Consider the following 27,975-nt stretch of genomic DNA (forward strand, 5'->3'; position numbering starts at 1 on the left):
TTATGCAGTCAGATCGTTGTTTCTAAATGTAGAAAGTTACATTTATCTCTACATTTCATCTTACATTTAGTCTATTGCTTCAGTTTTTAAGCAACAGAAACAATCTTCAATAGAAATGGAATTTTTTTTTTTTTCTGAGGCAGAGTTTTGCTCTTGTTGCCCAGGCTAGAGTGTAATGGCGTGATCTCGGCTCACTGCAACCTCCACCTCTGGGTTCAAGCGATTCTCCTGCCTCAGCCTCCCGAGTAGATGGGATTACAGGCATATGCCACCACGCCCAGCTAGTTTTGTATTTTTAGTAGAGATGGGGTTTCTCCATGTTGGTCAGGCTGGTCTTGAACTCCTGACCACAGGTGATCCACCCACCTCGGCCTCCCAGAATGCTGGGATTATAGGCCTGAGCCACCATGCCTGGACTAGAAATTTAATTTTTATTTGTTTGTTGGAGACAGGGTCTTGCTCTATCACCCATGCTGGAGTGCAGCAGTGTGATCATAACTCACTGCAACCTTGATGTCCTGGGCTCAAGTGATCCTCTCATCTTAGCCTCCCAAGTAGCTAGGACTACAGACGCTTGTCATCATGCCTGGCTAATTATACTTTTTTGTAGAGATGGGTTTTGCCATGTTGCCCAGGCTGGTCTTGAACTTTTGGGCTCAAGCATTCCTTTCGCCTCGGCCTCCCAAAGTGCTGGGATTACAGGAGTGAGCCACTGTGCGCAGCTGAGATTAAAAAAGAAAAAAATCTTTTATTTTTGAGACACAGTTTTGCTGTTGTTATCCAGACTGGAGTACAATGGTACGATCTCAGCTCACTGCAACCTCCGCCTTCTGGGTTCAAGCAATTCTGCCTCAGCCTCCCAAGTAGCTGGGTCTACAGGCGCGCACCACCATGCCCAGCTAATTTTTGCATTTTTAGTAGAGACGGGGTTTCACCTTGTTGACCAGGATGGTTCTCAATCTCTTGACCTCGTGATCCACCCGCCTCGGCCTCCCAAAGTGCTGGGATTATAGGCGTGAACCATCGTGCCCAGCCGGAAAAAAATCTTTACTGTTAGCCTGAGTATCTGTAGCAAGTAATGACAGTATATCCCGAGAGCTAAAAGGTTTTTCTTTAATTTCTCATCACTGTGATATGACTATACATATAGCACTATAATCAGACTTTTTCTCAACCTCACATACTCTGAAAGCATCTGCTGGCAGGATGAGGAGAGGGCGCAATATTTGTGGCTCCTCTCTCATCTAGTAGGACTAGGCTACTGACTTCAGATACTCAAACAGAAATGAGTGGTAAGAGTCAGGAGGTTTAGGTATGAGGCTGATGCCAGGTAAGTTTATTATATTTAGGAAAAAATATAACTGGAAATAAAGGTAAGTCATTTGAATGAGAGTTCTGAAAGCCCTATAATCTTTAATGGCAGCATTTGGATCCACTGCCCAAGCCACTTTTAACCCAACCAAGATGCTGGAAAGCAGAACACACGGTTGTGCCCATCAAACCCAGGAGGGCGATGGACCCCAGGGCTCCTCGACTACGCTTGCTGGGGTCTGAAAAAGAAGAAAGAACAGAAATTACCAGGATGCTCCAGAATTAGGATGCTTTCAACATCCACAAGCGAATCTATCATGGCATCTGAGGTTGTACGTTAGACAAACTAGCCTTAGGAGGTTAACTAATTCTTCAGCCTGAAGCTATCGGCAAGTCAGATACTACATGCCAAGTCATGTGCCACAGTAGCATTACCTGGACCTTAGAAAATTATGGGACAATAATTACAGCAACTTTGCTCTAGGACCTTTGAAAGTAGTTCCCTCTTTTTCAAAGAAGCACAGCCCAAAATGGTTTTCCCTCCTCCTCACTTAGATATAGCAGATATAGTAATGGTTAGGCTCTGGAGTCAGACTGCATGGGCTTAATTCCTAGTTGATGCCTAGTAGCTCTGTGATCTAGGGCTTTAATTGTTCTGAGCCCCAGTTTCTTAATTTGTAAAGTGGGATAATATCTGTATTACGGAATTGTTGTAAGGTTAAAAAACATATGCAAAGCTCTTAGGGTAGTGGTTGGCAAATAGAAAATGCTCAATAAAAATAAGTTTTGTTACAATTGAAAGATTAGTCAAAAGAAAACAGACCTTTGACTTAAATATCAAGAGACTTCCCCTTTTCTCAAATTCCCAAGAAGAAAAATATAGCAGCATAGGATTTTATTTAGTTTTCTGAGATAGGATCTTCCTCTGTCTCCCAGGCTGGAGTGCAGTAGTGCAGTCATGGCTCACAGCAGCCTGAAATTGCTGGGCTGAAACAATCCTCCAGCCTCAGCCTCCAAGTAGCTGCGACTACAGGTGTGCACCACACATCCAGCTAATTTTTGTAGAGACAGGTTTTCACCATGTTGCCCAGGCTAGTCTCCGACTCCTGAACTCAAGCAATCTGCCTGCCTTGGCCTCCCAAAGTGCTGGCATTACAGGTGTGAGCCACTGTGCCTGGCCAGTACAGGATTTAAAATTTAAAAATTGTTTTCTTGGCAAATGTCAATATAGACTTACCTCCTGTGTAATAGCCATAAGCATAAAGAACTCGTCCAACAATCCAGGCCAAGCCCAAGCCAGATGCTATACGCTAAGAAAAAAGGGCTACATTAGTATTTGCATGAAAGAAGCAAGCATACCTTTATTGACAACTAGGGTTGGTTATACAGTATGTTAGCAAAGAGTTAATGATTTCATGGATTTGGCCAACTACTCCCCACCCAAATTAGGTAGAATGAAGTTACTTGTTTCAATCAGGAAAATAAAAAATCTGTGATTCTTCTATGAACAGCTTGGCTTGTGGACCTGGGAGATGAGTACTGGCCTTCTCCTAGACAGGTGTGATGGAAGGAATCCCTCCACTTGCCCTGGGCATCTTGGGGAACTTGTAATAGAGCAAGAGAAGGACATGTGGGCTGGGGGTCTCAGGGTAAGCCAGAAGAGAGAACTGCCCCAAACTCAGGACTAGGGGAAATGCCGTTTTCTCAAATGGGCCTCTGAGCATGAGACTGACTGAAGACTCAGCTGCTGTTCTGTGTAAAGTCAGTCACTGGCAGGGCTGGGAGCAGGTGCTTCTGCAGCCTACACTAGGGGTACAGCTCCACTACAAAGGGGGAGAGCTTATTGTATTGAGAACCCCAGATACATGGTCTTGGAGGGAAAAGTCTCCCTGCGCCCACCCAATGCCCTTGAGAAGAGAGAGTAAAAACTTAGATTAGAAAATCCATCCCTTTGGCCACCATGCTGGGGTGAACAAAAAAGAGAGTGTGTGAGAAGGCTGCCTTCCCCAGTGTTTTCCAGTGCTACCGGCAGGGATGAGGTTACTGCATCGGGGTTTTTATTTGAGTTGATTTTGGGTAACGTTAAATATCAACAGGAGGGTGAAACAAATCAAAATAAGTGCCAGTCCTTGAGTCACGACTTAGTAGCTCTAGTCTCTGCCCTTCTTTACTATAATGTTGCCTCACGACTGGCAACCTAGGAACAATTGTTAAGTGCTTGCCCCAGACTGATTCTTATTTTTCAGAACTACCCACAAGGAATGGGATCCAGGGATGTGGGACAGGAATGGGGATGGAGTGGGGACACAACTGAGGCCTAATCTAGAGAGACCTGGGCTATTCAGATCAGCTAGTCTGGTCACTTGCTAGGAATAGGGATTTTTAGAGTAACCAGAAAGATATCTTTTCTAAGAGATACAAGAGCAGTAGATGTTTCTTTGAAAAAAAAAAAAAAAAAAAAAAAAAATGGGTCGGGCGCGGTGGCTGACGCCTATAATCCCAGCACTTTGGGAGGCCAAGGCGGGTGGATCACAAGGTCAAGAGATCAAGACCATCCTGGTCAACATGGTGAAACCCCGTCTCTACTAAAAAAAAAAAAAAAAATACAAAAATTAGCTGGGCATGGTGGTGTGCACCTGTAGTCCCAGCTACTCGGGAGGCTGAGGCAGGAGAATTGCTTGAACCCAGGAGGCGGAGGTTGCGGTGAGCCGAGATCGTGCCATTGCACTCCAGTCTGGGTAACAACAGTGAAACTCCGTCTCAAAAAAAAAAAAGAAAAAAAAATGCAGGCCTTCAAGGTCATGAGTAGGTGTGGCATTCTGGCAGCTTTTTAAGAAAAGTACAAGGCATTCCGGTATGGACCAGATGATTAGGAAAGCTTTAGAACCAGAAGTCTGAAGGGCCACTGCTCTGGTCAGAACCCAGTTTCAGGAGAATTTGGCTTCAGAGAAGGGAACACTTCTGTCCAAGACAAGACCCAACGACAATTAATTAGAGGCAGATAAACTTGCTTTAGTTAGATATGTTTCAGTGCAGACGAAATCTGCAGCCCACAGGGCCGTATATACTGCAGAGGCCTGCAAGGCCCCGGTGAGCTGCCTCACCACCCCTCTGCCCTCTGTAGCTGCCCCTGTCCCAGCTCCACTGGCTTCTCACTGCTCACCAAACAAACCAGACAGGTGCTTGCCTCAGGCCTTGGTCTTCTCGCTGGAGGTCAGGAGACACGCGCAGCACCTGCTCCCTCACCTCCTTCTACACTTGCCTAACTATCATCTCAGCAAAGCCCTCCTCCCTGACCACCCTATTGAAAATTATCCCACTCCACACCCCCTTTCCATCTTCCCTGCTTTGTTTTCTTCTGTGCACTCACCACCTCCTAACACATGATGAATTTACTTAGGTCGCTTTTTGTCTGTGACCACCCCAAGCCCCGCAACAAAAAGACAAGCTCTGTGAAACCAGGGGTCTTTGTCTGTTTCACTCACTGCTGTGATACCAGGTGGTGAGTAAACGTTTGTTGTGTGAATGAATGAATATGACAAATGAACTCTTATAGACATGAAACTAGAACCAGACAGACCTGGGTTCAAATTCTGTTTCTTCTACTCTGTAGCTATTTGACCTTGTGAAGTTTAAACAGTATCTGAGAGGCTTTTCATTATGTGTAAAAAATAAGGAAAATCCCACCTACTTTAAAGAACTCTGTAAGAAATAACTGAATAAAATCATTTAAAATATATAGTTCTTAGACACTGAAGATATTCATTAAAAGTTGATTTCCTTCTGTCCCTGATAATAGCTCAGTAAACTACATCCAAATAGATGAACACTTCCTGGAAAACTTACCGGGTGGTAAACACCTCCAACAGCTAGAAAAAATAAGAAGGGAGGATACACTTCCAACCTGGAATTGACAGAAAGAAACTTTTAAAAAGTGTTCGTTTTAAGTATGTCTCTGTAGAACTGTAAATCTTCTTTTTTTTTGAGACAGAGTCTCGCTCTGTTGCCCAGACTGGAGTGCAGTGGCATGATCTTGGCTCACTGTAATTTCCGCCTCCTGGATTCAAGCAATTCTCCTGCCTCAGCCTCCCAGGTAGCTGGGACTACAGACACACACTACCACACCTGGCTAATTTCTCTATTTTTATTAGAGATGGGGTTTCACCACATCGTCCAGACTGACCTCATGATCCATCTGCCTCAGCCTCCCGAAGTGCTGGGATTACAGGTGTCAGCCACTGCACCCAGCCACACTTTTTTTTTTTTGGAAAGGGCGTCTCACTCTCACCCAGGCTGAAGTACAATGGTGCGATCTTGGCTCACTGCAACCTCCACCTCCCAGGTTCAAGTGATTCTTCTGCCCCAGCTTCCTGAGTAGCTGGGACTACAGGTACATGCCACCACACCTGGCTAATTTTTGTAGAGATGGGGTTTCACCATATTGGCCAGGCTGGTCTCAAACTCCTGACCTCAAGTGACCCACCCACCTTGGCCTCCCAAAGTGCTGGGATTACAGGTGTGAGCCCACTGCACCCGGCCAGCACTGTGAATCTTTACATCTTCCTTGCCAAGTTAGAAGCTGGAGAGTAAAAATAAACATTGACTGCAGGGAGAAGAGCTGGTCACTAACATCCACCCTCCTTTGTTCTGCATGGGATGAGCGGTCACTTGGAACATGCTGAGTAAAAGGACCTCACATCTAACAAATGGAAGTGGAAGGTCCTGGCAAGTCAGAGTGGGTTTCTTTACAGCACTCAAAACCTCTCCACTCCCTGGGCCTGTGAGAGGCTTAAACATCAGTTTAGATGGGTCATGCTGCAAAACTATGGTAGGTAATAAAACCATGATCTGCTCTTCTCAGCCTCCCAAAATGCTGGGATTATAGGCGTGAGCCACCACACCCAGCACCCATATATAATCTTTAAATACTTTTGATGAGGCACCTATGTCTGTCACCATCACTAGGACTCAGCAAATACAGAGCACTAAGGGATAAGGTGTGAGACAGAAAACACCCACTCTCAGATGTCTTTGGTGCCCAGCAGGGCCAACACTCACGTGTTCTGGTGGGCTCGCTGAATGCAGTTGAATAGGTGCCCATTTTCAGGGTCTGTGCTGTACATGGTAGGATACTGTCAAAACAAAACACATATTGATCAGATGGTCAAGAGTAGTGTTCACTGTTGAAACTTAAAATCAACCTTAAAAATAATATATTGCAAAGTATCTTCTTTCACACCCTTGATAGATGACCATTCAATTTTTGCTTAAGTATTTATAGTGGCAAGGGTCTCAATTCTCATAAGCAGATCCAACGTTTCTATTAAATAGCCAGGAATAAGAACGTATGTCTGTGCTGTAGTTGCACAAGCGCAAGGGGCAGCTTTGTGCCAAACTCAGTGCTTTTCATTGACGTTAAGCATCAGTGGTGGATTTCAGATGCATTACAAAGATACCATAGGGAAATAGAGCCTGCCTAAGAGTCATCAAATACCCTAATGGAAGAACAGAAATAGAGTGTGTGAGAATCTTAATGGAAGTGTCCATTGGAAGGGGAAAAAAAAACAACTAAATATGAAAACGTAAAACAAGCTCTAGTAAGGGAGTTTAATTATTAAGCTGCTAAACAGAAACAGACATTTAAAATTGCTCACCAGGGACAACTTTAGTAATTATCTCTTCTAGATCCCCTAAAACTAAAGGAAGTATTTAATAGACCACCTTCCTATGTCTAAATCCAGGCTGACCTCAACACCCCATACCTCTTTTCTACTTGGAAAACAGGAAAATCACCTTAAGACATCATTTTCAAAGTGGCACACCGTGAAGCAATGTTGCCGTTTAACCTCTGTAGAAAATGCAGTAACTCTCTTCCTAGCAAATAGCTCCAGCCAAAAGTGTACTATTTGAATCCCAGCATACCTGGTCCTTCTACAGAAAAGACAGTCAAACAAGATGGAAACCCCCTAGCAGGGCCTCATTATTTCTTGCATCTTTGCTACCATGAAGAAGCAGAATAGCTAATAGATGGTCCTGAAACTGTCACTTTTCACAACTAGTTCCTCGTTTCTCCCCTCATGGCTGAAAACAAGTTCTTGGCTAAGCCTGTAGCCCCAGACAAGCCTACTTAGGGCTCCGGCCTGTGTTCCCACTTACCTCCACTTTGTACTTCTTGCGGGCCTTGGAAACATTGATGGCTAGGTGAGCCACCATGATAAAGCTGGCAGCACCGGTTAGAAGCACGAAACCATATTCCTTAGAGAGGACAGTCATCTCGTCTGTAGAGGGAAGAACACGTTGAGACAGGGCCCCCAGCACTATGGCTATTTCACAGCGTGAAGCCTTAGGGAGCAAGAGGCTTTACTACTGGCAAATGCATAAAAAGAGACCAGAAAAGGTGTGAGTCAATCTGACGTTTCTAAGAAGTCCTCAGAGATATTATCATATAAAATGATTTGGCTGGGTGTGGTGGCTCACGCCTGTAATCCAAACACTTTGGGAGGTGGAGGCCAGCGGATCAACTGAGGTCAGGAGTTTCAGACCAACCTGGCCAACATGGTGAAACCCCACCTCTACTAAAAACACAAAAATTGGCGGGGCGTGGTAGTATGTGCCTGTAATCCCAGTTACTCAGGAGGCCGAGGCAGGAGAATCGCTTGAACCTGGAAGGCGGAGGTTGCAGTGAGCCGAGATCACGCTATTGCACTCCAGCCTGGGCAAAAGAGCAAGACTCCATCTCAAAAAAAACAAAATAATAATTTATAAATGACTCAACTATGCAGTCTGTACACAGAAAAGTGTACAACCATGTATCATGTTTTTCTCTTTTGTGCTTGGGAGATTTTGATCAACATCATGAGATTTATTTATACCACTGCGGTAGTCATTGCTATAGAATAATATAGCCAGCAAAAATCACATCATTGAAAAAATATTGGCTGGGGTGAAGTGGCTTATGCCTGTAATCCCAGCACTTTGGGAGGCTGAGGCAGGAGAATTGCTTGAACCTGGGAGGTGGAGGTTGCAGTGAGCTACTGCACTCCAGCCTGGGTGATAGAGCTAGATTCTGTCTCAAAAAAGAAAAAATATTTAACAAGGCAAAATGCTTAAGTATACATCTTGGGGAGGGGGAGGGAGGGAGTGATGGGGGAGAGGGAGGAGGAAGGAGGGAGGGGGAGAGAGAGTGTGAGAGAGTACATAAGCAAGAGAGAAACAGCATCCAAAATAGTATATGTATAATGATTCCAAGTTTTCTGCCTTCAGGCATGGGGGACACTGTGAGGGCAGGACCCCAAGGCCTCCCTTTGATCTTGGGACATGTGCGGGTACAGTAGCAGACATCTCACACAGGTAAGTACTTTGAAAGCGGAGCATGGCTCCTGAGCCTGTGAGGCTTTGGGCCGCTCTTGAGGAACTCAGATTGCCCATCAAATCATCACTTCAAAACCAGCCCCATGTAGTGTTCTGATGGCTACAACTTATTTTGAAATGCATTTTAAAAAGGATGATGCAAATCAATACAGCGAAGTGTTAGTTGTAGATTCTAGGTGGTAGCTATATGGATAGTCATTGTCCAATTCTTTCAACTTTTCTGTGTGTTTGAAAATTTTCATGTAAAACGTTTGGAAAAAAAGCGAATCCCAGCTCATTTTCCAGAGTTCAGCAGTTTTGGCTAGGCTACTGTCCTGCCCCCTGGAGGGAAGAAGAGAGAAAGAAAGAAAGAGACTGGGCAGCAAGGAGAGCAGAACTTGGCAGGTGGGAGTGAAAACAATCTCATGGTAAACGGTGCTGCCCCTCCAACCTCTTTGAGCTTTGACCACCAGACGGAAGAAGGGTCAGAGCATGGCAAGGCCCAAAAGAGCAGTCAGCATGCATCAAGGGATCGCTCATGCGCTGCCTATGGGGGGCAAAGCCCCCACAAGCCCGCAGCTCCGGTGTGTGTTCTGCCTTCAGCTCTAAAATTTCCACCCCTGGCTTCAATCCTTGCTTTAAAAAAATTTTTTTCTTTTTTTTTGTTTTTCTTGGGATGATCCAGGTCAATCCTTGCTTTTAACCTAGGAGGGTTACCCTGCTTTGGAATGTGTCTAGTCATCCTTACAAACCAACCAACAAGATGGTAAATCCTTATCTTCAAAAGAAGTTATGTAATGTTCCCAAGGTCTAAAACAGAGAGTGACAGACTGGGGATTCCCGTTCAGATTCATTTGGTTCCAATGCTCCCCTTCAGTCTCACTTGAAAATTTAAAGCTGAACTGATGATGTGGTCAGAGCATTTTCCTTAAAAGAGAATTTGGGGTAGGCATGTAGCTCAGTCATTAAAAGTAAGTTTCTCTTAGCTCATCAAAATAGGCCTAATGTTTTTTTTTGAGTTGGAGTTTTGCTCTTGTTGCTGAGGCTGGAGTGCAGTGGTGCAATCTCAGCTCACAGCAATCTCCATCTCCTGGGTTCAAGCGATTCTCCTCCTTAGCGTCCCACGTAGCTGGGATTATAGGTGCCCACCACCATGCCCAGATAAGTTTTGTATTTTTAGTAGAGACAGGGTTTCGCCATGTTGGCCAGGCTGTTCTCGAAATCTTGACCTCAGATGATCCACCTGCCTTGGCCTCCCAAAGTGCCAGGATTATAGGCGTGAGCCACCGTGCCCAGCCTAACAGGCCTAATTTCTAAAAACTCCTCCTCCCCACCAGGGTTCACAATAACTCTCATCAGTTTTCTCCTTCTACGGTCTTCACCCTGGGCTGCTCTCTGAGGCATGCCTGCTGTTCCTCCAAGGGCTGGAGGCACACACTGCAGCGGGCTGGCTCCATAAGTCGGCGGATCCTGGCCTGTCTGTACAGCTGCAGAGAGCAAGGAGTCTCTGGGTGCCTTCCAAGCTTCCCTGCCCACATTCTCTTCCAAAGTGTAGAAAGTCAGCATGAGGAGGAAGCCACAGTAGTTATTAAAACAAAAACAGAGTGTAAATTCTGAACACCTCTTTGAAAATAAATGAAATAACCCTCCAGTCTATCCTTGAAATTCAACACATTTGGGGCAAACGGGCCTTTTAAAATGAAGCCACCACCTGGGCATGGTGGCTCACACTGATCATCCCAATATTTGGGAGCCAAGATGGAAGGATCACTTGAGGCCAGGAGTTCGAGACCAGCCTGGGCCACACAGGGAGACCCCTCATGTCTACTTGAGAGGCTGAGGTGGGAGGATCGCCTGAGCCCAAGAAGCTGAGTCTGCAGTGAGCTATGATTGCATCACCGCACTGCAGCCTGGGGCAAAGGCGAAAGACTCCACCTGAAAAAAAAAAAGGTGTCTCTGTCAGAAGCTACCTGTTTATGGACAATAAAATTAAGGGTATTTGTTTTAGGTCAAAGTTGGCAAATCACAAGAGTCAGCTTTCAGACTCTAACCTTTGGACAGGACATGCAGGGTTACCTTGTGTCAGCCCAGCACTTTTCGGCTCACTTTCACTCTTCACAAAAATCCTATTAGCTCCACTTTATAGAAAAGGAAATGGGAGGCTCAGGTAAATGATGGCAGAGCTAAGACCAGAGCGGGTTTTAGAATTCTCCCCCAAACCACTCCAGCTAGCCCAGAAAACACATTCATATTTGGTGGTTTAGTCACTGACTTCTATTTTTCTTAATGTAAGAGGCTAGGATAGGTAGGTAGGAAGATAGAGAAGTGCCTCTTACATAGATGTCTGTGCCACAGCAAAGAGACTACTCTACAATCTACAGTTAGAATCTACAATTAGAAATTAATATTTCCTACTGAACTCCTCTTTTAAAGTATAAATGCATCAGGTTAAACCTGATGGGCACTTGCACCCTAGTGAAAGTTACTCTCCTCACACTGTGTTAAGTTATCTGGCATATGAATCTGGCTGGGGACAAACAGAGTTAGGAACAGTTAAGGCCTTGGAAGGGCAGTGAATTCACAGTAAGGGAACCCAGAGTCTGATGCTAGACCAATGGTTTGCAGAGGATCCACACTCAGTCTTAGGGACAGTGGGAGTGCCTAGGGCAGCAGTGTGCCTGTTCTCCCTGAGGGTTCCCCGCACGAAGCCTCGAACACATCTGCAGAGTGCAGGAGCAAAGCCTGAAAAGATGCCTTCGAGAAGGGTGGCAGAACAGCCCTCCCTGACACCTCTTTGCATTCCTACCAAGTGAAGTGTCCTGCTTCATACGCCATAACAACCTGCACTTAAAACAGAGCAGGACCATGTTTGCCTGCCATCTTCCATGCCAAGCACAGTGGGCATGCTCGTACATACTTATGGAATAAATGACGTGAGCTGCAACTCCAGGTGTCTTTCAGAATGACCACCACCAAGCACCCCTCCCCTGAACACACACCTGAGATAATCTCTATCATCTGGCACAGTGTCTGGTATAAAGTACACACCTAACCAATTTAAGAGTCTGTTTCTTCCCTCAAAAGTATCTGTTGAAACCACGGAAGAAACTGGATATATTTAAGAAAGACTGGTTTATGACTAATCCAGAAAGAGAAATTCTTAAGAGGAATTCAGAACACGGAGAAAACTCCATCGTAGTAGCTGAAAATATAAATGCAATAGGGAGAGAAAAACTGTTAAATCTTCTCTCAAGGAAAGAATCAGCTTAATTAAATCAACATGCAAAAAAACCCATCATTCGCTAAATCATTATTTTCTGACGATTCCAAGGTAAAGAAATGGACATTCCCACTACTGAGAGAGTGGCTTTTGTGTGTGCGGGTGTGTACCAGGAAAGGGATGCAGCTCAGTTCATGGTGGCCACACCCTAGGCAACCGCAGCCACACCCTGGGTTGTGCCTGCCCCAGAGGTAGCAGATAGCCTCCAACGACAGGGTGGAAGAACTGATAGCTGGCACCCAACCAATCTCTGGCATGAGCATGCATATGAACTTTACACCACATTTTGCTGATTATATACCTGCTCTGTCACCAGAAACCTTGGCTCACCGCAACCTCCGCCTCCTGGGTTCAGGCAATTCTCCTGCCTCAGCCTCCAGAGTAGCTGGGATTACAGGCACACACCACCATGCCCAGCTAATTTTCTGTATTTTTAGTAGAGACAGGGTTTCACCATGTTGACCAGGATGGTCTCAATCTCTTGACCTCATGATCCACCCGCCTCGGCCTCCCAAAGTGCTGGGATTACAGGCGTGACAGAAACCTTTTTATGGACCCAACAAGATAAGGTTCTTGAGAGTAGGAACTTTGCCCTCAACTTTCTCTTCTATATAGTGCCAGATACACAGTCCAACAGTCCTTCCTGAGCTGAACTTTAATACAGGTGTAGAGTACTTTGCAATTCACTTGGTTATATCACAGCATTTGTTAATCATTATGCAGTTTTCCAGATTAGTCATAAACTGGCAGTATAAATTATTATTTATGAATTGAAAGCTGCTACCACATACGGTCATGCGTTTCAGTGATGGACTCCATATTTAACAATGGCCCATGAGATTGTAATGGAGCTGAACAATTTCTATTGCTTAGTGACATCATAGCCACTGTGCCATTGTAACATCATAGTCCAATGCATCTTTCACATGCTTGTGGTGATGCTGGTGTAAACAGACCTACTGCTCTGCCAGTCATATAAAAGTATAGCATGTAGAATCACATACAGCACATAACACTTGATAATGATCATAAATGACAGTTACTGGTTGATGTAGTTACTATACTATACTTTTTAGCATTATTTTGGAGTGTATTCCTTCTACTTAAAAAAAAAAAAGTTAACTATAAAATAGCTGCAGGCAGGTCCTGCAGGAGGTATTCCAGAGGTATTCACAGAAGAGGACAGCTGCACACATGGCAGGTGTGTCCATGTGACCTTCCAGTGGGGCAAGATGTGGAGGTGGAAGGGAGGGATACTGATGATCCTGACCCTGTGTAGGCCTAAGCTAATGTGTGTGTTTGTGTTTGTGTCTTAATTTTTTTTTAACAAAAAAGCTTAAATAGTAAATATGAAATAAAAATAAAAAGCTTTACAAATAGAAAAAATTTCGACAGAAGCTATCAGCTCAAAGACAGTATAGGTGTTCTGAACTGAATGGTGTGGCTTCTTTAGAAAATAAAAAAAAAGGATTTAAAACATAGAAAAAAAATCTTACAGAATAAGGACATGAAGAATCAATTTTTGGCTGGGTACGGTGGCTCACGCCTGTAATCCCAGCATTTTGGGAGGCTGAGGCAGGCGGATCACGAGGTCAGGAGATTGAGACCATCCTGGCCAACATGGTGAAACCCTGTCTCTACTAAAAATACAAAAAGTTAGCTGGTGTGGTGGCGCACGACTGTAGTCCCAGTTACTCGGGAGGCTGAGGCAAGAGAATTGCTTGAACCTGGAAGGTGGAGGTTGCCCTGAATCTAGATTGCACTGCACTCCAGCCTGGGCAACCCAACACCACTCTGTCTCAAGAAACAAAATGAGACAAAACAAAAAGCAGAAACAATTTTTATACAGTTACAATGTGTGTTTCAAGCTAAGTGTTATCACAAAAGATTAAAAAGTTTAAAAATTATAATAAAAAAGGTTCAGTAAGCTAAGGTTAACATTATTGAAGAAAGAAAATATTTAAAAATAAATTTAGTGTCGCCTAAGCATACAGTATATGTAACGTCTGCAGTAGTGTACAGTAATGCCCGAGGCCTTCACTCACCACTCACTCGCCCAGAGCAATTTCCACACCTGAAGGCTCCGTTAATGGTGAGTACCTTCTACAGGTATACCATTTTTTGTCTTTTACACCATATTGTTACTATAACTTTTCTATGTTTAGATATGTTTAGACACACAAATACTTACCACTGTGTTACAATTGCCTCTGGTATTCAGTACAGTAACATGCTGTGCAGGTTTGCAGCCTAGGAGCAACAGGCTATACCACATAGCTGGGTTATATAGTAGACCATACATCTAGGTTTGTGTAAGACACTGTGTGATGTTCCCACAACAACAAAATCACCTAACACACTTCTCAGAACATATCCCCATCATGAATGAACACGTAACTGTAGTTAAAAGTACCTAGTTTGGCCGGGCGCGGTGGCTCACCCTTGTAATCCCAGCACTTTGGGAGGATGAGGCAGGTGGATCACGAGGTCAAGAGATCAAGACCATCCTGGTCAACATGGTGAAACCCCGTCTCTACTAAAAATACAAAAAAATACAGGCATGGTGTCACATGCCTGTAGTCCCAGCTACTCAGGAGGCTGAGGCAGGAGAATTGCCTGAACCCAGGAGGCGGAGGTTGCGGTGAGCCAAGATCGCACCATTGCACTCCAGCCTGGGTAACAAGAGCGAAACTCCGTCTCAAAAAATATATATATATACACTATTAGGTGAAAGGCACAAGCAGCCAGAAGGAAGCAGGACTTTAGCACTGACTATGGACAACTGCAGTCATTCAAACCCTTGCTGCAGCCGGAACTGCTCAGCACTGCATGAGGGTGACCGTGCATTCATTTACTTATTCAGGCTTACTGAGTGCCCGCTATGTGCCACGCACTGGGCTAGTGCTGGAGACGAACAGGGAACAGCCAGAGGTTGGTTCTTCCTGACACTCATTGTCTAGCTGGGGACACAGGCAAATAAGTAAACAAGTATCCTGTTCCAGATTTTCCCCTTCCTAGCAATGATCACAAACTAGGTATAACAGAACAAAACAAAAACAAAAACAAAATAAATGGGTAGGGAAAGGCAGAAATAGGATGAAAGAGTTTCTATTCTTACTTTCCTTATTAGCAATTGCAGAGGTAGCTGCTCCTAGTTAACTGTCTGTCAGCAGTCTTAAGTCAAAATAGATCAATCAAGAGAACACTAAAAGGTTTAAAAGGAATTTGAATTATCTATTTTTTTAATTAGAAAATCTGTCACTTATTTAAGAGTAGAGATCCTTTTGGAAATGTTTTTACTCCTAGTGGACTTCAATACTATTTTATGATTCATCTTTGGCTCTGAAAAATCTCCAAGACTAGAGATAGCAGGAATTGATTGAGGAGTCAGACAGACTGGATTCATAATCGCCTCTGCAAGCTTTAGGATGTATCTAATTTCTCTACAAAACAGGGAAAACGCTACCGACTTATATCACAGTGTAGTTTGGAGAATTAAATTAGGTAAACTAGATATGTACCTGGTATAAACACTTAATAAATGTTGGTCCAGGGCCGGGCGCAGTGGCTCACGCCTGTAATCCCAGCACTTTGGGAGGCCGAGGCAGTGGATTACGTGGTCAAGAGATTGAGACCATCCTGGTCAACATGGTGAAACCCCGTCTCTACTAAAAATACAAAAATTAGCTGGGCGTGTGCCTGTAATCCCAGCTACTCAGGAGGCTGAGGCAGGAGAATTGCCTGAACCTAGGAGCGGAGGTTGCGGTGAGCCGAGATCGCGCCATTGCACTCCAGCCTGGGTAACAAAAGTGAAACTCCGTCTCTAAATAAATAAATAAATAAATGTTGGTCCAAATATAAAGAAAGAAATACTGGTAAGTGTACACATCTGTCTACATGTAAAACAGTTCCTAAATGAGGAGATATTGGTTTTTCTCCACATCAGTTGTACTCTCTGACTTACATATTAGTTCTGATATTGTTTAAAATAATTCAAATTTGGCAAAAGGCTGGTCTAATTAGATTGCAAAAGTTTCCTAGCATAGACAGCATAATGAATCAAGGAACACTTAATTCATTTATTCAAGCAGAACATATAAAGCACTTGCTATCTATCTATGCCAGGCACTGCTGAGGGGTGGGGGATGCAGCACGAACAAGACAGGGTCCTGCTCTCAAGGCGCTGACCTCTGACAGATGGCAGGAGACTGCCAACAAACATGCAAGCAAAGAACAGCTTCAGAGAGTGGGGACTCTTTTTTCTTTTTTGACACAAAGTTTTGCTCTTTCCCCTACGTTGGAGTAAAGTGGCATGATCTTGCCTCACTGCAACCTCCGCTCCCCAGGTTGAACCGATTCTCCTTCCTCAGATTCCCGAGTAGCAGGGATTATAGATGCCCACCACCACACCTGGCTAATTTTTATATTTTTAATAGAGACAGGGTCTCACCATGTAGAACAGGCTGGGTCTCAAACTCCTGACCTCAGCTGGGCCACCCACCTCGGCCTCTCAAAGTGCTAGGATTACGGGCACCCAGCTGAGAGTGGGAACTCTTCTGGGGAAATCACATGGCAATGGAGTAGAGACTGGGCAGGGCTGTTGTATCAGGCTCCTGGCTAGGAAGGCCTCCTTTGTGTGGCAATGAATATAATACACTTCTCCAAATGGGCTATGTGCTTTTTGAGGACAGAGAACATGTCTCCTTGCTTGTAGAAACTTGCATGAAGACAGAAACTCAATAGAGTGCTGCTGTTCTATATCCTAGATCAGTAGTTCTCAAACTTCAGTGGCATTAAATCACCTGGAGAATTTGTTAAAACATACCCCAGTCCCAGAGTTTCTGGTTCAGTCATGTTAGGTGGGGCCTGAGAATTTTCATATCTAACTCGTTCCTAGGTGATGCTGATGATGCTGGTCAAGGATCACATTTTAAGAGCCACTGTTCTGAGCAAAAGCAAAATTTGCAGGAGGTGCTGATTCTATATGATTCAAAACCACAGGCACAGTCTTGTCTTGGTGGTCCATATTCTACCATTATCTTTGGAGGCTCCTGAGGTGCTCCTTCTGTACCACTCCTGAGAACAGAATGGGGGTGATGAGATCAGAGGCTGTTGTGCAGAGCGAGCTCCAGCTAAGCCCTTCACAATTACACACTAACAGTGTGCCCCGCAGAAGACTGGTTTCTTCTTTCAGCTTTCAGAGAGGCTCAAGTCGACAAAGCAAGTGTGTAAGCTAGCTCGGTATCTTTGGAGTCTGTCCTGCGGCCACCATTGGGTTCTCAGCTCTCACTGAGACTCATTACATGGTCATGGCCACTTACCAGACCAGATTTCCCCAGAGTCAAATGAATCAGAGTTCTAAGCTCTCCATTCTTCAAAAGTAATGCTCATTATGCTACAGAATGAGCTCTCTGGGATCATCACTTCTAATACCATGGATCAGGCATACCTCAATTTCTGAACAATCAGCGACATGACTTCAAATGAAAGGCCTGTTTAAGGATTCAGTGGGACTTCCAACCAACTTCTCATGGCATTTTTCATTCCATCTGGCAGAAACAGTAAAACTGAAAATATCGCTACTACAAATATAACACCTAACTATAAGACCTGGTATCCATAGAGTGCTCCTTTTTTTTTTTGAGACCAGTCTCACTCTGTTGCCCAGGCTGGAGTGTAGGGGTTCAATCTCAGCTCACTGCAGCCTCTGTCTACTGGATTCAAGCAATTCTTATGCCTCAACATCTGGAGTAGCTGGGATCACAGGCATGTATCACCATGCCCAGCTAATTTTTATATTTTTAATAGAGACAGGGTTTTGCCATGTTGGCCAGCTGGTCTGGAACTCCTGACCTCAAGAAGTCCACCTGCCTTAGGCTCCCAAAGTGCTGGGATTACAGGTGTGGGCCACCGTACCAGGCCTAGAGTGCTTCTTTTATGACAGGCACCGTAAGAGAGTTTAGAAAAATTAACATTTTCCATCCTTACAACAATCCCATATGGGAGTTACTATTATCATCCCCATTTTATGGATGAGAAAAATGAGGCAAAGAGAAGTTCAACAATTTGTCTAAGGTCCCACAGCTGGTGAGTATGCAGTTGGGGTCTGAATGTAGGCAGACTGACGCCAGTGTCCATGCTCTTTGCTACTAACACATTGCTGGGTTTGTCCCTTACTCTGAAGTTAAGTTTGTTCCCAGCATGGGAAGCACAGAGGGAAAAGCCCTTCGAAATGTTCCATTCAGGGGCAATCCTGCTGCGTCCTGGGCTTCTACTCCAGGAGCAAAGGGAGAGAAACAGCCAGGACACAAGAGTCTAGGGGAGGGACAGATCCACGATCTTTGGAATACTTTACATATAGGATCATACCATCTGCAAACAGAGGCCATTTTACTTTCTCCTTTCCAACGTGGATGTCATTTATTTATTTTTCTTGATTAATTGCCCTGTTTAGGGGCAATGGAATGTTTGTTAAATGCAAGTGGCAAGTGCAGACATTCTTGCCTTGTTCCTCATCTTAGGGGGAAGCATTTAGTCTCTTACCTTTAAATATGATACTAGTGGCTGGTTTCCACAGATGCTCCTTTTAAGAAATACTTTAGAAACCTAATTATTTCTATAATTTTTTTTTTTTTCTGAGATGGAGTCTCTCTCTGTCACCCAGGCTGGAGTGCAATGGCACGATCTTGGCTCACTGCAACCTCCATATCCTGGATTCATGCAATTCTCCTGCCTCGGCCTCCTGATTAACTGAGATTACAGGTGTGCACCACCACACACAGCTAATTTTTGTATTTTAGTAGAGACAGGGTTTTGCCATGTTGGCCAGGCTGGTCTTGAACTCCTGACCTCAAGTAAGCCATCTGCCTTGACCTCCCAAAGTGCTGGGATTAACAGGCATAAACCACCACACCTGGTGGGGATTTTGTTTTGTTTTGAAACAGGGTCCCACCTCTGTCATCCAGGCTGGAGTGGAAGTGGCCCAATCAGGGCTCACTGCAGCCTCCTTGACCTCTGGGCTCAAGCAATCCTCCTTTCTCAAAAATAGGTGGGATTACAGGCATGCGCCAGCAAGCCTGGCTAATTTTTTGTATTTTTAGTACAGACAAGATTTCACTATGTTGGACAGGCTAGTCTCGAACTCTTGAGCTCAAGCAATCTGCCTGCCTCAGCCTCCCAAAGTGCTGAGATAATAGGCATGAGCCATTGCTTCTGGCCCTATGATGTTTTTTAAAAACACAGCAAGGCTTCTATTTGTAAGTTTTAAATGTATCAGTGTATTACTTGCCAAACATGATTATTTTGGAGGACATCATCAGGTCAGGGGAAGGAAACAAGGTATAGGTTGTTGGGGGCAGCAAAAAAGCCCCAGGCCATGGTGGGTTTTCAGGTGTAGATGAGGAAAGTAATACTCCCTGGTAAGCAGCAGGGCCCCAAGGTCTGTGGGTGGTAGACTAACACTCAGGGAAAAAACTTCAGTGTAGCTAGAGTCAGCCAACACCCACTGGGTTTTAAGTAAGCTACAACACACTCTTACAAAGATTCAGTTTAGGAGTGATCAGACTTGGGCATAAGAGGAAGCAATGTTGGTCTAACTCCTAAAACATGCTCCATTCCAGTGTTTGAGTTAGCAACACAGGGGTTCATTACGGCATCAGACTAAGGTACTTACCTCTAGAAATTTCACTGACAGAGTTTCCTGGGAACATAGCTATTCTAATGCCAAAACTTTGCTCAACCTTTCCTCTAATTCTTGCTTCTGCTACCATTTGCCTTATCTCACTGGGGCAGGGTTCCTTCAGTTACAAGGCTTACCCAGAAAGTTTCCTGAACTACGTTCAACAGAACACTCTTGGGGTATAAAGTTCTCCTTCACTACTTTCCAAGTCCCTCTTGGCTGCCTGTCAGAAATCCCCCAGGGCACAATCAGCATTTCGCAAACAAAGCAAAGGGCATGCTTTATGGATTTGGGTACTTGCCTGAAATAATTTACCACTTCTGAGACATGAAGTGACACTACCTTTTATTTTACTAAGTGACAATGTGATTGGGGAGAGAAGATTGTCTTTCAGCTCTCTCTCCTTGTTCCTACATATAGAAAATACAGCTTGGACAATAGTAGTCCCTATTTCTGTGTGTGATTTGCTCTCCTCAAATTGTACTGAAATGTTTCAACTTTTTTTTAAAAAAATGTATCCAGGGATGGGACAATGACAGAGCATTCACAGATTAACTTGAAGCCATTCTCCAATGTTTCATTAAATCCTTATTTGACTGCCTGTGCTATTCCAATCTTCCTTACATGGCAAAAATCAACATTTTAATGAGAGTAACACAAAAGGATGGTAACATAAAGGGCTGGTCTGATCATACCAAATGGACTTCCCTGAGTTCCAAACACCAGATGGTAGCTCAGAACACTCTGAGGTGGTGCCGGGGGTCCACCTGGCTAACTTAAAGCTCCCCTGGATAGTTGTCCAGCCTCACTTCTGCATCCAGATGTTTCCACCAAGGAACAGGCCTCAAAATTATCTCCAGCCAGGGGAGCTGAACTTCCATATAATGCTCAGTGGAGCTCATACAATGCTCAATGGAGAAATTAAAGATCCTAGAGGGAAGGAACATAAAAACAATTCTTTTTATTTTTTGAGACCGAGTCTCACTCTGTCACTCAGGCTGGAGTGCAGTGTTGCCATCTCAGCTCACTGCAACCTCTGTCTCCCAGGTGCAAGTGATTCTTAGGCCTCAGCCTCCCGAGTAGTTGGGACTACAGGTGTGTAAAGAGATGGGTTTTTGCCATGTTGACTGAACTGGTCTTGAACTCCTGATTCAGGTGATCCACCCACCTTGGCCTCCCAGAGTGCTGAGATTACAGGCATGAGCCACCACGCCCAGCCCATAAAAAGCAATCCTTTTGATCACTGCACAATGTATATATGTACTAAAACATCACACTGTACCTCATGAACATGTCCAATATTATATGTCTACTAGAAACAAAACTCAAGCTAGGCGCAGTAGTGCATGCCTGCAATCCCAGCTACTTGGGAGGCTGAGGTGGGAGGACTACTTCATTCAGCCTAGGAGTTTGACACCAGCCTGGGCAACATGGTGAAACTCCACCTCAAAATGACCACACACACACCCACACAGAAAATCTTTAAAAATGTAATTATCTGTTTCTATGATAGGAAAGTAAAGGGAAGTCATGGGGTTTCTTTGGGTTCAGACTACATTTTCAAAATGCTAGTTCCAGTCCACTTCTGCATTAAACAGATGCTAAAATCTGAGTGTCAAACTTTCACATGACTGCCAGATTTCGATTACATTTAAAAGAAGGAATAATAACCTAGGTGATGAAAAGTAACTATCCCTTCACAATTGTACTGCATATTCAGTAGATTGTTTCCTAAGGGCTAAAAACAAAAAGTTGAATAGAAATCATATTATTGATCCAGCACTTGATTACTGGTTGAAGTGAGGCAAACTGCAGCAAGCAGGTCACAGAGTGGGTCTTTCCCAGTACCTCATAGTCCATAGTCTTCAACATGCATCAATGTTGCTGGTGGAATATTTGAAAAGTGGAAGCTAACTATACGTTAGGAGGAATGGAAGATCTGTTCGTTTAAGAGGTAAATGTGTTGGCTGGGCGTGGTGGCTCACACCTGTAATCCCAGCACTTTGGGAAGCCGAGGCGGGCAGATCACAAGGTCAAGAGATCAAGACCATCCTGGCCAAAATGGTGAAATGCCGTCTCTACTAAAAATACAAAAATTAGCTGGGCCTGGTGTCACACGCCTGTAGTCCCAGCTACTTGGGAGGCTGAGGCAGGAGAATTGCTTGAACCCGGGACGCAGAGGTTGTAATGAGCTGAGAGCAAGAATTTGTCTCAAAAAAAAAAAAAAAAAAAAAAGACAGAGATAAATGTGTTACAATCCAAATATATTCAGCTGTATAAATAGCCATAGTTTGACCATATAAAATATTTAAGGTTCAGATGTCATTTTTATTCCAACACGGGTAAATTGTTAGTACTGAAAACAATTGCTTAATACATGGCTGCACTGGCTGGGAGTGGGGGAGGGAAGATCAGCAGGAGCTAAGTTCCAGTGAATGGTTCTTGGTTATAGAGCACAAGCCTGTACTCATACAAACTCTGTTAAAGCCAAATAAGCAAATTACCTGCTTTCTTCTCTGGAGTGTGCCTTCTGTGTAATAAGGCACTAAACACACAGGCCTGAATGGAACCGAAATCTCCTTTGAGAAATAACTGGCAATAATGTTCTTCAGGAATCTAAGAATACTAGACTTACAACAAGACAGAAGAAATCCCAGCTTCCCCTGCAGGTGTGAGGACAAACTTTCCCAGATTCTTGACACAGAAGGTTCTGTGGGAGAAGGTCCCCTGACACCTAACCTAGAAGCCCTGAGCTTTGCTAGACCCTTTGGAGCTGAGCTTTGCAAGAGATGTGATCCCAGGGACAGCCCACTGGATGTTTCCCATGGTCTGAAGGCAGCAACCTCAGAGGGCAGGTTATCTGCCCAAGGTCACACAGTGATCACAGAGCAGAGCCCAGATACTCACACCCCCAGGGAGTCCGGCTCCAGTTTGTGCTCTCAGCCCTTTGCTATGTTGTCTCTCAATGAGGCTGAAAAGCAAGTCTGACCACACCTGACATCTTCAAAAACATTTCTACCTCTCCAGACCCTCTACTGAGTACAAAATGTATTAACAAGAAGAGAGAGCAAATAATTAACTTCAATTTTGCCACTGACTAAAGTCTAAGATGTTTCTAATTGGAAGAAGAAAAAAAAACATTTGGGAAAGGAGAAACATTTTCTTTTAATGATGTCAGCACTGCAGTATGACTACGGGAAAGAAAAAGCTTCCTACAATCTTTCAGGATATAAGATTGCAAGGAGCAAAGTAACACAGAAACTGGCACTTCATTTCTATATCATGATTCCCATATAGCTGTGCCTTAATTGGCATTACACAGGAACCAAGAGTCATTGAGAAACTAAGCTATGACTTCCAGAAGGGAAAAAAAAATCTCGAATGAGTCACATTGACACCACTTGGTAATTTTCTATTACAAGAAATGCAGGCAGATTGTAGTTAATTCATAGCAGCTGCTGAATCCGTTAGGGTACCAACCACTCCAAAGGAAGGAACCACCTAGGTTTGACCTTTTCGTGCCTGTCTACACTTAGAATGAGCTGTGGTACAACTGCTCACACTGCTTATTTATTTTTAAAATAAAATATCACTTATTTATTTTTAAAGAGTGGAACAAGGCAACTAAATCTTAAAACTCAAGTTACAGTTAATGAACAGATTAACTCTAGAAAGAACTCAGAGGGTAACAGCAAGATCTATGATTCTAAAGGATAAAACCCTTAAAGGCATTTGTGAATGCAAGTGAAAGAAAGTACAGTTTTCCTGCTGCCTCATTACAGCGTTTCTCCTCAAAGACAGGCAGGCAGGTAGGTAGGTAAGTACTGTAAGAGAGAATGAAGGAAACTCAGTCAGGAATTGTATTATATATAGCAATAATTTACCTGCTGCTAACTGCTAAATTCTTTTTGTTCAGCAAGATGATATGCTCATAGTAGCATTAATAAATTGGGAAGCAAAAAAAAAAAAAAAGTAGCAGTATATTCTTCTAAACAAATATTGCTTTAAAGTGATAAATGGTTCATCGTCAATTGTGGTCGGTAATGGTGTTCCAAATATAGATTCAGAAGATTTAAGCATGGACATAAGGCACATGAATATGTTGAAATACAGATAGATGTGAAGTAGGCACTAAATTGCTTTTGACAGATTGATTTGACATCCATCTCATTCCAGACTGCTCCTGGGCTTTCCAGCGTGTCTCTGAATAGTGGATAAAGCCCTTCTTTCCTGTATGTTTCTTCTCGGTGCTAACCTCCAGGCGAGGAGATTCTCTTCCAGGATTGCGTCTTTTCAGAACCCTAAGCCAACAGGAGGAAGTCTAAATAAAGGGGACGGCTGCCCGTCTTCAGTTCTGTTTCTTAATCTAAGGAGGCCCCTGTAGCGCAGTTTCTATGGTTAGCGACAGTCTCTCTGCCGATTTATATATAGTAACATTGGTTAAAAAAAAATCACTTGACAAAGTTTTCTATTTCCGTAACATTATGTCAGGAGGGAAGCTTGAGGGAAGCTTAACGGAAAGTCTTCGCAGGGATGAAAATATTTGTTTTGATTTTATATATTAGTTTTAACTCCTTAAATTCATCTATGAGAATAAACATTCTTGATCTGATTCAATGTGCTGTCAGAATCCACTGAAATAAAATATAGCCCGTAACTCTGACCAATAACCTTGGGTGCCTCCCAGAACTGCAGGCTCCAGGTGATCTATACATTTCCCAAGAGAAGCCCTGGCTGCAGCTCCCACCCACGAGGAAGCTAAAATCTGCAGCAATTCCGCAGGACCACACCTAGGCCCACAGCACACATCTTCAGAGCCGGAAGTGCCTTCCTCTTCAGGGCACCTCTTGTCCCCAGTGAAGGAATTAAAGTTCTAACCCCTGCCTCTCTTTCTACCCATCCTCATCTCTGCTTTTCCTCCTTTCCCACACTCACTTGTCCCCGACGCCACAATGGAGCTCGTAAACTCGTGACTCTCAAGGAAAGTATCAGCAGAAGCCACAACTTCGGGGAATGACTCACTAAGGAGTCTCCAGCGCCTTCCACCGCCCTGCAGCTGCCCCACTACTGTAGCCCTGGGGCTCCGTGCTGGTACCCCAGATAAGGAGGGGCATTTTCTGAAATCGAAGGAAGAACCTGGAGTTCCCCCACCCTCCCAGAGGTGTCTCCCGCTCTAAGGCAGTGTTAGGAAATGACCCCCTTTCCAATACAAATGGACAAACGTTTCTAAGAAGCAAAGGAAAACAAACACGATTTCCTCCGAGGCTCTCTCGACAGTCCCTAGCAACACATCCACATCCGCAGAGGGCGCAGCGCTCACAGGCCACTTCGGAAACCAGTGTTACTGCTCAGGCCTGCACAACCACTCCCACTGCAGGGTCTCGCTCGCTCATCTTCTGCGCCGGAGCAGCAGAGGGCAAGAGGGCAGGTGGTCTCGGGAAGGCAGAAAGAGGGAGCCCCAGACTGCACAGCCGGGGGAGAGCAGGAGAGGAAAGAAAGGAATTGAGGAAGTGTTGACCTTGAGAATTTTCCTGAGTTACAGATAAAGAGGCAGGGCCTCGCTTAGACGCTCCCAACCCACTCCACCAGGGAGAAGATACAGGGCAAGAGCTCAGAGCAGAGGGGATGGAAATTCAGAGCTCTAATCTACTGAAAAGGGTTGAGGGAGGTTACAGACAGCGAGTCTCTATTCAGCTCGGAGAGGCTGAAATATGGGAGTAACCTGCACAGAGGCTGAAGTGCACCCGGTGGCCCGGTAATCACTGCTGCCCGCAGGTGCTAGTACTCACCTAGATCACCTACGAACGGCTGGTGCAGAGCAAAACTGTGCAGTGCAGTGTGGGTGCGGCGCCCTCGCCTGGAGCGGGGCTAGGCGGGGCCAGGGCGGGCCAGAAGCAGGACCCGCCCCAGAAGGCCAATGCGTAACCACGCCTCCAAGGCGGGGCTCCCAGCGCTGGGGCGCACTCTCTAGGCTGCCGACTCGGGGCTACTGGTTGGGAGGTGGAGGCTGAATTTTCTTCCTGCTCATGGGCCAGACTTCACCCCTTCCATTCCCAAATACGTATATCTACTCCCCCAAGTGTCTTCGTGGCTGTCTTCCTAAATTGTGCCAGCCAGGTCATACTTCCCGGGTTGGGTTTGCAGAACAGTGAAATTTAATAATTTATTCCCAGCAGAGTCACCGTAGCTTGGTTTTAGACGCTCTGCGGTAAGGGCAAAGCACGGGCATGCACAGCGCGTGCGCGGAACTAGCCGCGCCCCAATCAGTGTGTTCCTGAGGCACGTAGGTGCGGCGAGTGAGGCGCTCGCTGTCCCAGGTTGCAACACTCCCGAAGTGAATGCGGTTAGTGCTGTTAGGGCCTGTGAGTTTGGGGCCTAACAAATATTGTTAGTTTTGCCGAGAGTTGGTACCGAGCTCTGCCCGCTTGGTGGACCGCACGCACGCCCCCCGTGCGCCGACTCGCGTGGTCCTGGAGATTTGTTTTTTTTTTTTTTTTTGAGACGGAGTTTTGCTCTTGTTACCCAGCCTGGAGTGCAATGTTGCGATCTCCGCTCACCGCAACCTCCGCCTCCTGGGTTCAGGCAATTCTCCTGCCTCAGCCTCCTGAGTAGCTGGGATTACAGGCACGCGCCACCACGCCCAGCTAATTTTTTGTATTTTTAGTAGCGACGGGGTTTCACCATGTTGACCAGGATGGTCTCGATCTCTTGACCTCGTGATCCACCAGCCTCGGCCTCCCAAAGTGCTAGGATTACAAGCTTGAGCCACCGCGCCCGGCCGAGATTTGTTTGTTTTTTTTTTAAAGGGAGTCTCTCAATAGTTCGTGGAGTTTTTTCTGCGAGACCTGGGGTCTCTGCCTTTGCGACCCAGACTTTTGATGTGAACACGTGCTCCAGTTACGCACTCGGGTCCAGCGTCCGGGGCGGGGCTCGAGGCCGGGTGGCGTAAGGGTGGGGGTCTTGGGTGAGACCTGTAGAAACAGTGGTGCTGGAGGTGTAGAACTTGCTTCTAAGTGCTGGAAAATCCGAAGAAGCTGACTGCAAAAGTCACGTTTCCGGTTTCCGCGCGTCTTAAGTGCGCCCCTCGCCACCTTTCCTTTGCTCATCCCTCATCCTACCGAAGGTTGCCACACCTGGGCCTCCCCTAGTGTCTTTGGAGGATTTCTCACCTCCAAGAGAAAGTGCTTGGGAACCGACCCGAATGATTCCAAGTTAAGGTGTGGAAAGGCAGAAATCTAGATTTTTGAAGGCGCTGGGTTGTGTGTGTGTGTTCCTTTTTATTGGGTTGTCATATCTACACGTCTAGAAGTACTTTGACAGCTCATAAAATCTTCTGTTTCAGCCATTTCCAACCATTCTCATACTGTCTTCTTAAATACAAGAAGACCTTATCATTTAGGGTTTCTGTCATGTTGAATGTGGAGAGGGCTTTGTTTTGCTTGAACATTGAAAGGAAGTAGGGATTTTTGCATTATTGAGGTAAGTTTCTCCACTTGCTGGCTATTCTACGTGAGAAAAGGCAGTCTGAGGTGGTAGAGGGATGATTCAAAAATCAGGAGAGGGGATGCACCTTGCACCCTCATTTTACACAGGAGACAACAATCTCAAAAAATAAAAATAAAAATAATTCTGGCCTCTCCTTTGCCAGTTATCTCTGACCACAGACAAGTATTTAACCACTCAAGACTTTCTTTTAAAAATCTCATTACAAAGCAGTATTTCTTTACAGTAGAATTTTTGGAAGTACAGAAAAAACCCACACAAAAAAATTACACAGAATGGAATCATACTGTATATTCTATTTTGTAGTCTGCTCTGTTCACTTTACAAAATGTAAACCATTTTTTTGCTTTTTGTTTTTTTTCTTTTTTTGAGACATAAACCAGAATGTCACTTTATTGATTTGCAACCGGGAACCTAAATATGTTGTGGACTAGAAAGCTCCTGTCATCCACTCTGTATTCTTTTTACGTAGGATGCTTTTCATCTCTTGAATGGATCGTGCTGCAACATTATTTGGCAGTGATTCCATGTCTTTTCATAGCATGGACATACCAATCCTCTGTTGTTGTAGTTAGCTTGCTTTTAGTTCTTTCCTATTGCAGTGTACAACCTTGTAGATAAATGTGTGTACATGCTTATAAGTTTTTTTCACTGAATTCTTTTGCAGAGGAATATCTAGGTCAGAACATACATACCTTTTAAAAGTCTTTTGATATCTATCAACAAGATGCACTCTAAGAAGAGTTACAGTCCTCTCCGACATTGGATATTGGATATCATTTTCCTCCATCTTTCTAAATGGGAATAAGACCTTTCTCACAAAGTTATTGTAAAGTTCAAGTGAAGTGAGGAC

General features: G+C 44.6%; 1 protein-coding gene across 3 annotated transcripts in view; it reads right to left on the bottom strand.

Moving 5' to 3' along the window:
* Positions 1 to 1,091: 1,091 nt before the first annotated feature.
* Positions 1,092 to 27,975, bottom strand: part of MGST3 (microsomal glutathione S-transferase 3) — a 46,515-nt gene continuing 19,631 nt past the window's right edge. Inside the window, exons 1-6 of one of the 3 annotated variants that reach the window (XM_002760440.8) lie at positions 25,409 to 25,447; positions 7,468 to 7,589; positions 6,370 to 6,443; positions 5,158 to 5,215; positions 2,549 to 2,621; positions 1,092 to 1,550 (exon numbers count right to left, since the gene is read on the bottom strand). In XM_002760440.8, the coding sequence (XP_002760486.1) occupies positions 1,414 to 1,550; positions 2,549 to 2,621; positions 5,158 to 5,215; positions 6,370 to 6,443; positions 7,468 to 7,584 (459 nt within the window). In that variant the 5' untranslated portion in view covers positions 7,585 to 7,589; positions 25,409 to 25,447 and the 3' untranslated portion in view covers positions 1,092 to 1,413. Of the gene's footprint in view, positions 1,551 to 2,548; positions 2,622 to 5,157; positions 5,216 to 6,369; positions 6,444 to 7,467; positions 7,590 to 24,554; positions 25,448 to 27,975 lie in introns of those variants that run through there. The other 2 variants (XM_008985109.5, XM_035280028.3) reach the window with 2 other exon arrangements.

The sequence above is a fragment of the Callithrix jacchus genome, chromosome 18 (assembly GCF_049354715.1).
Source record: "Callithrix jacchus isolate 240 chromosome 18, calJac240_pri, whole genome shotgun sequence".
Lineage (NCBI taxonomy): Eukaryota > Metazoa > Chordata > Mammalia > Primates > Cebidae > Callithrix > Callithrix jacchus.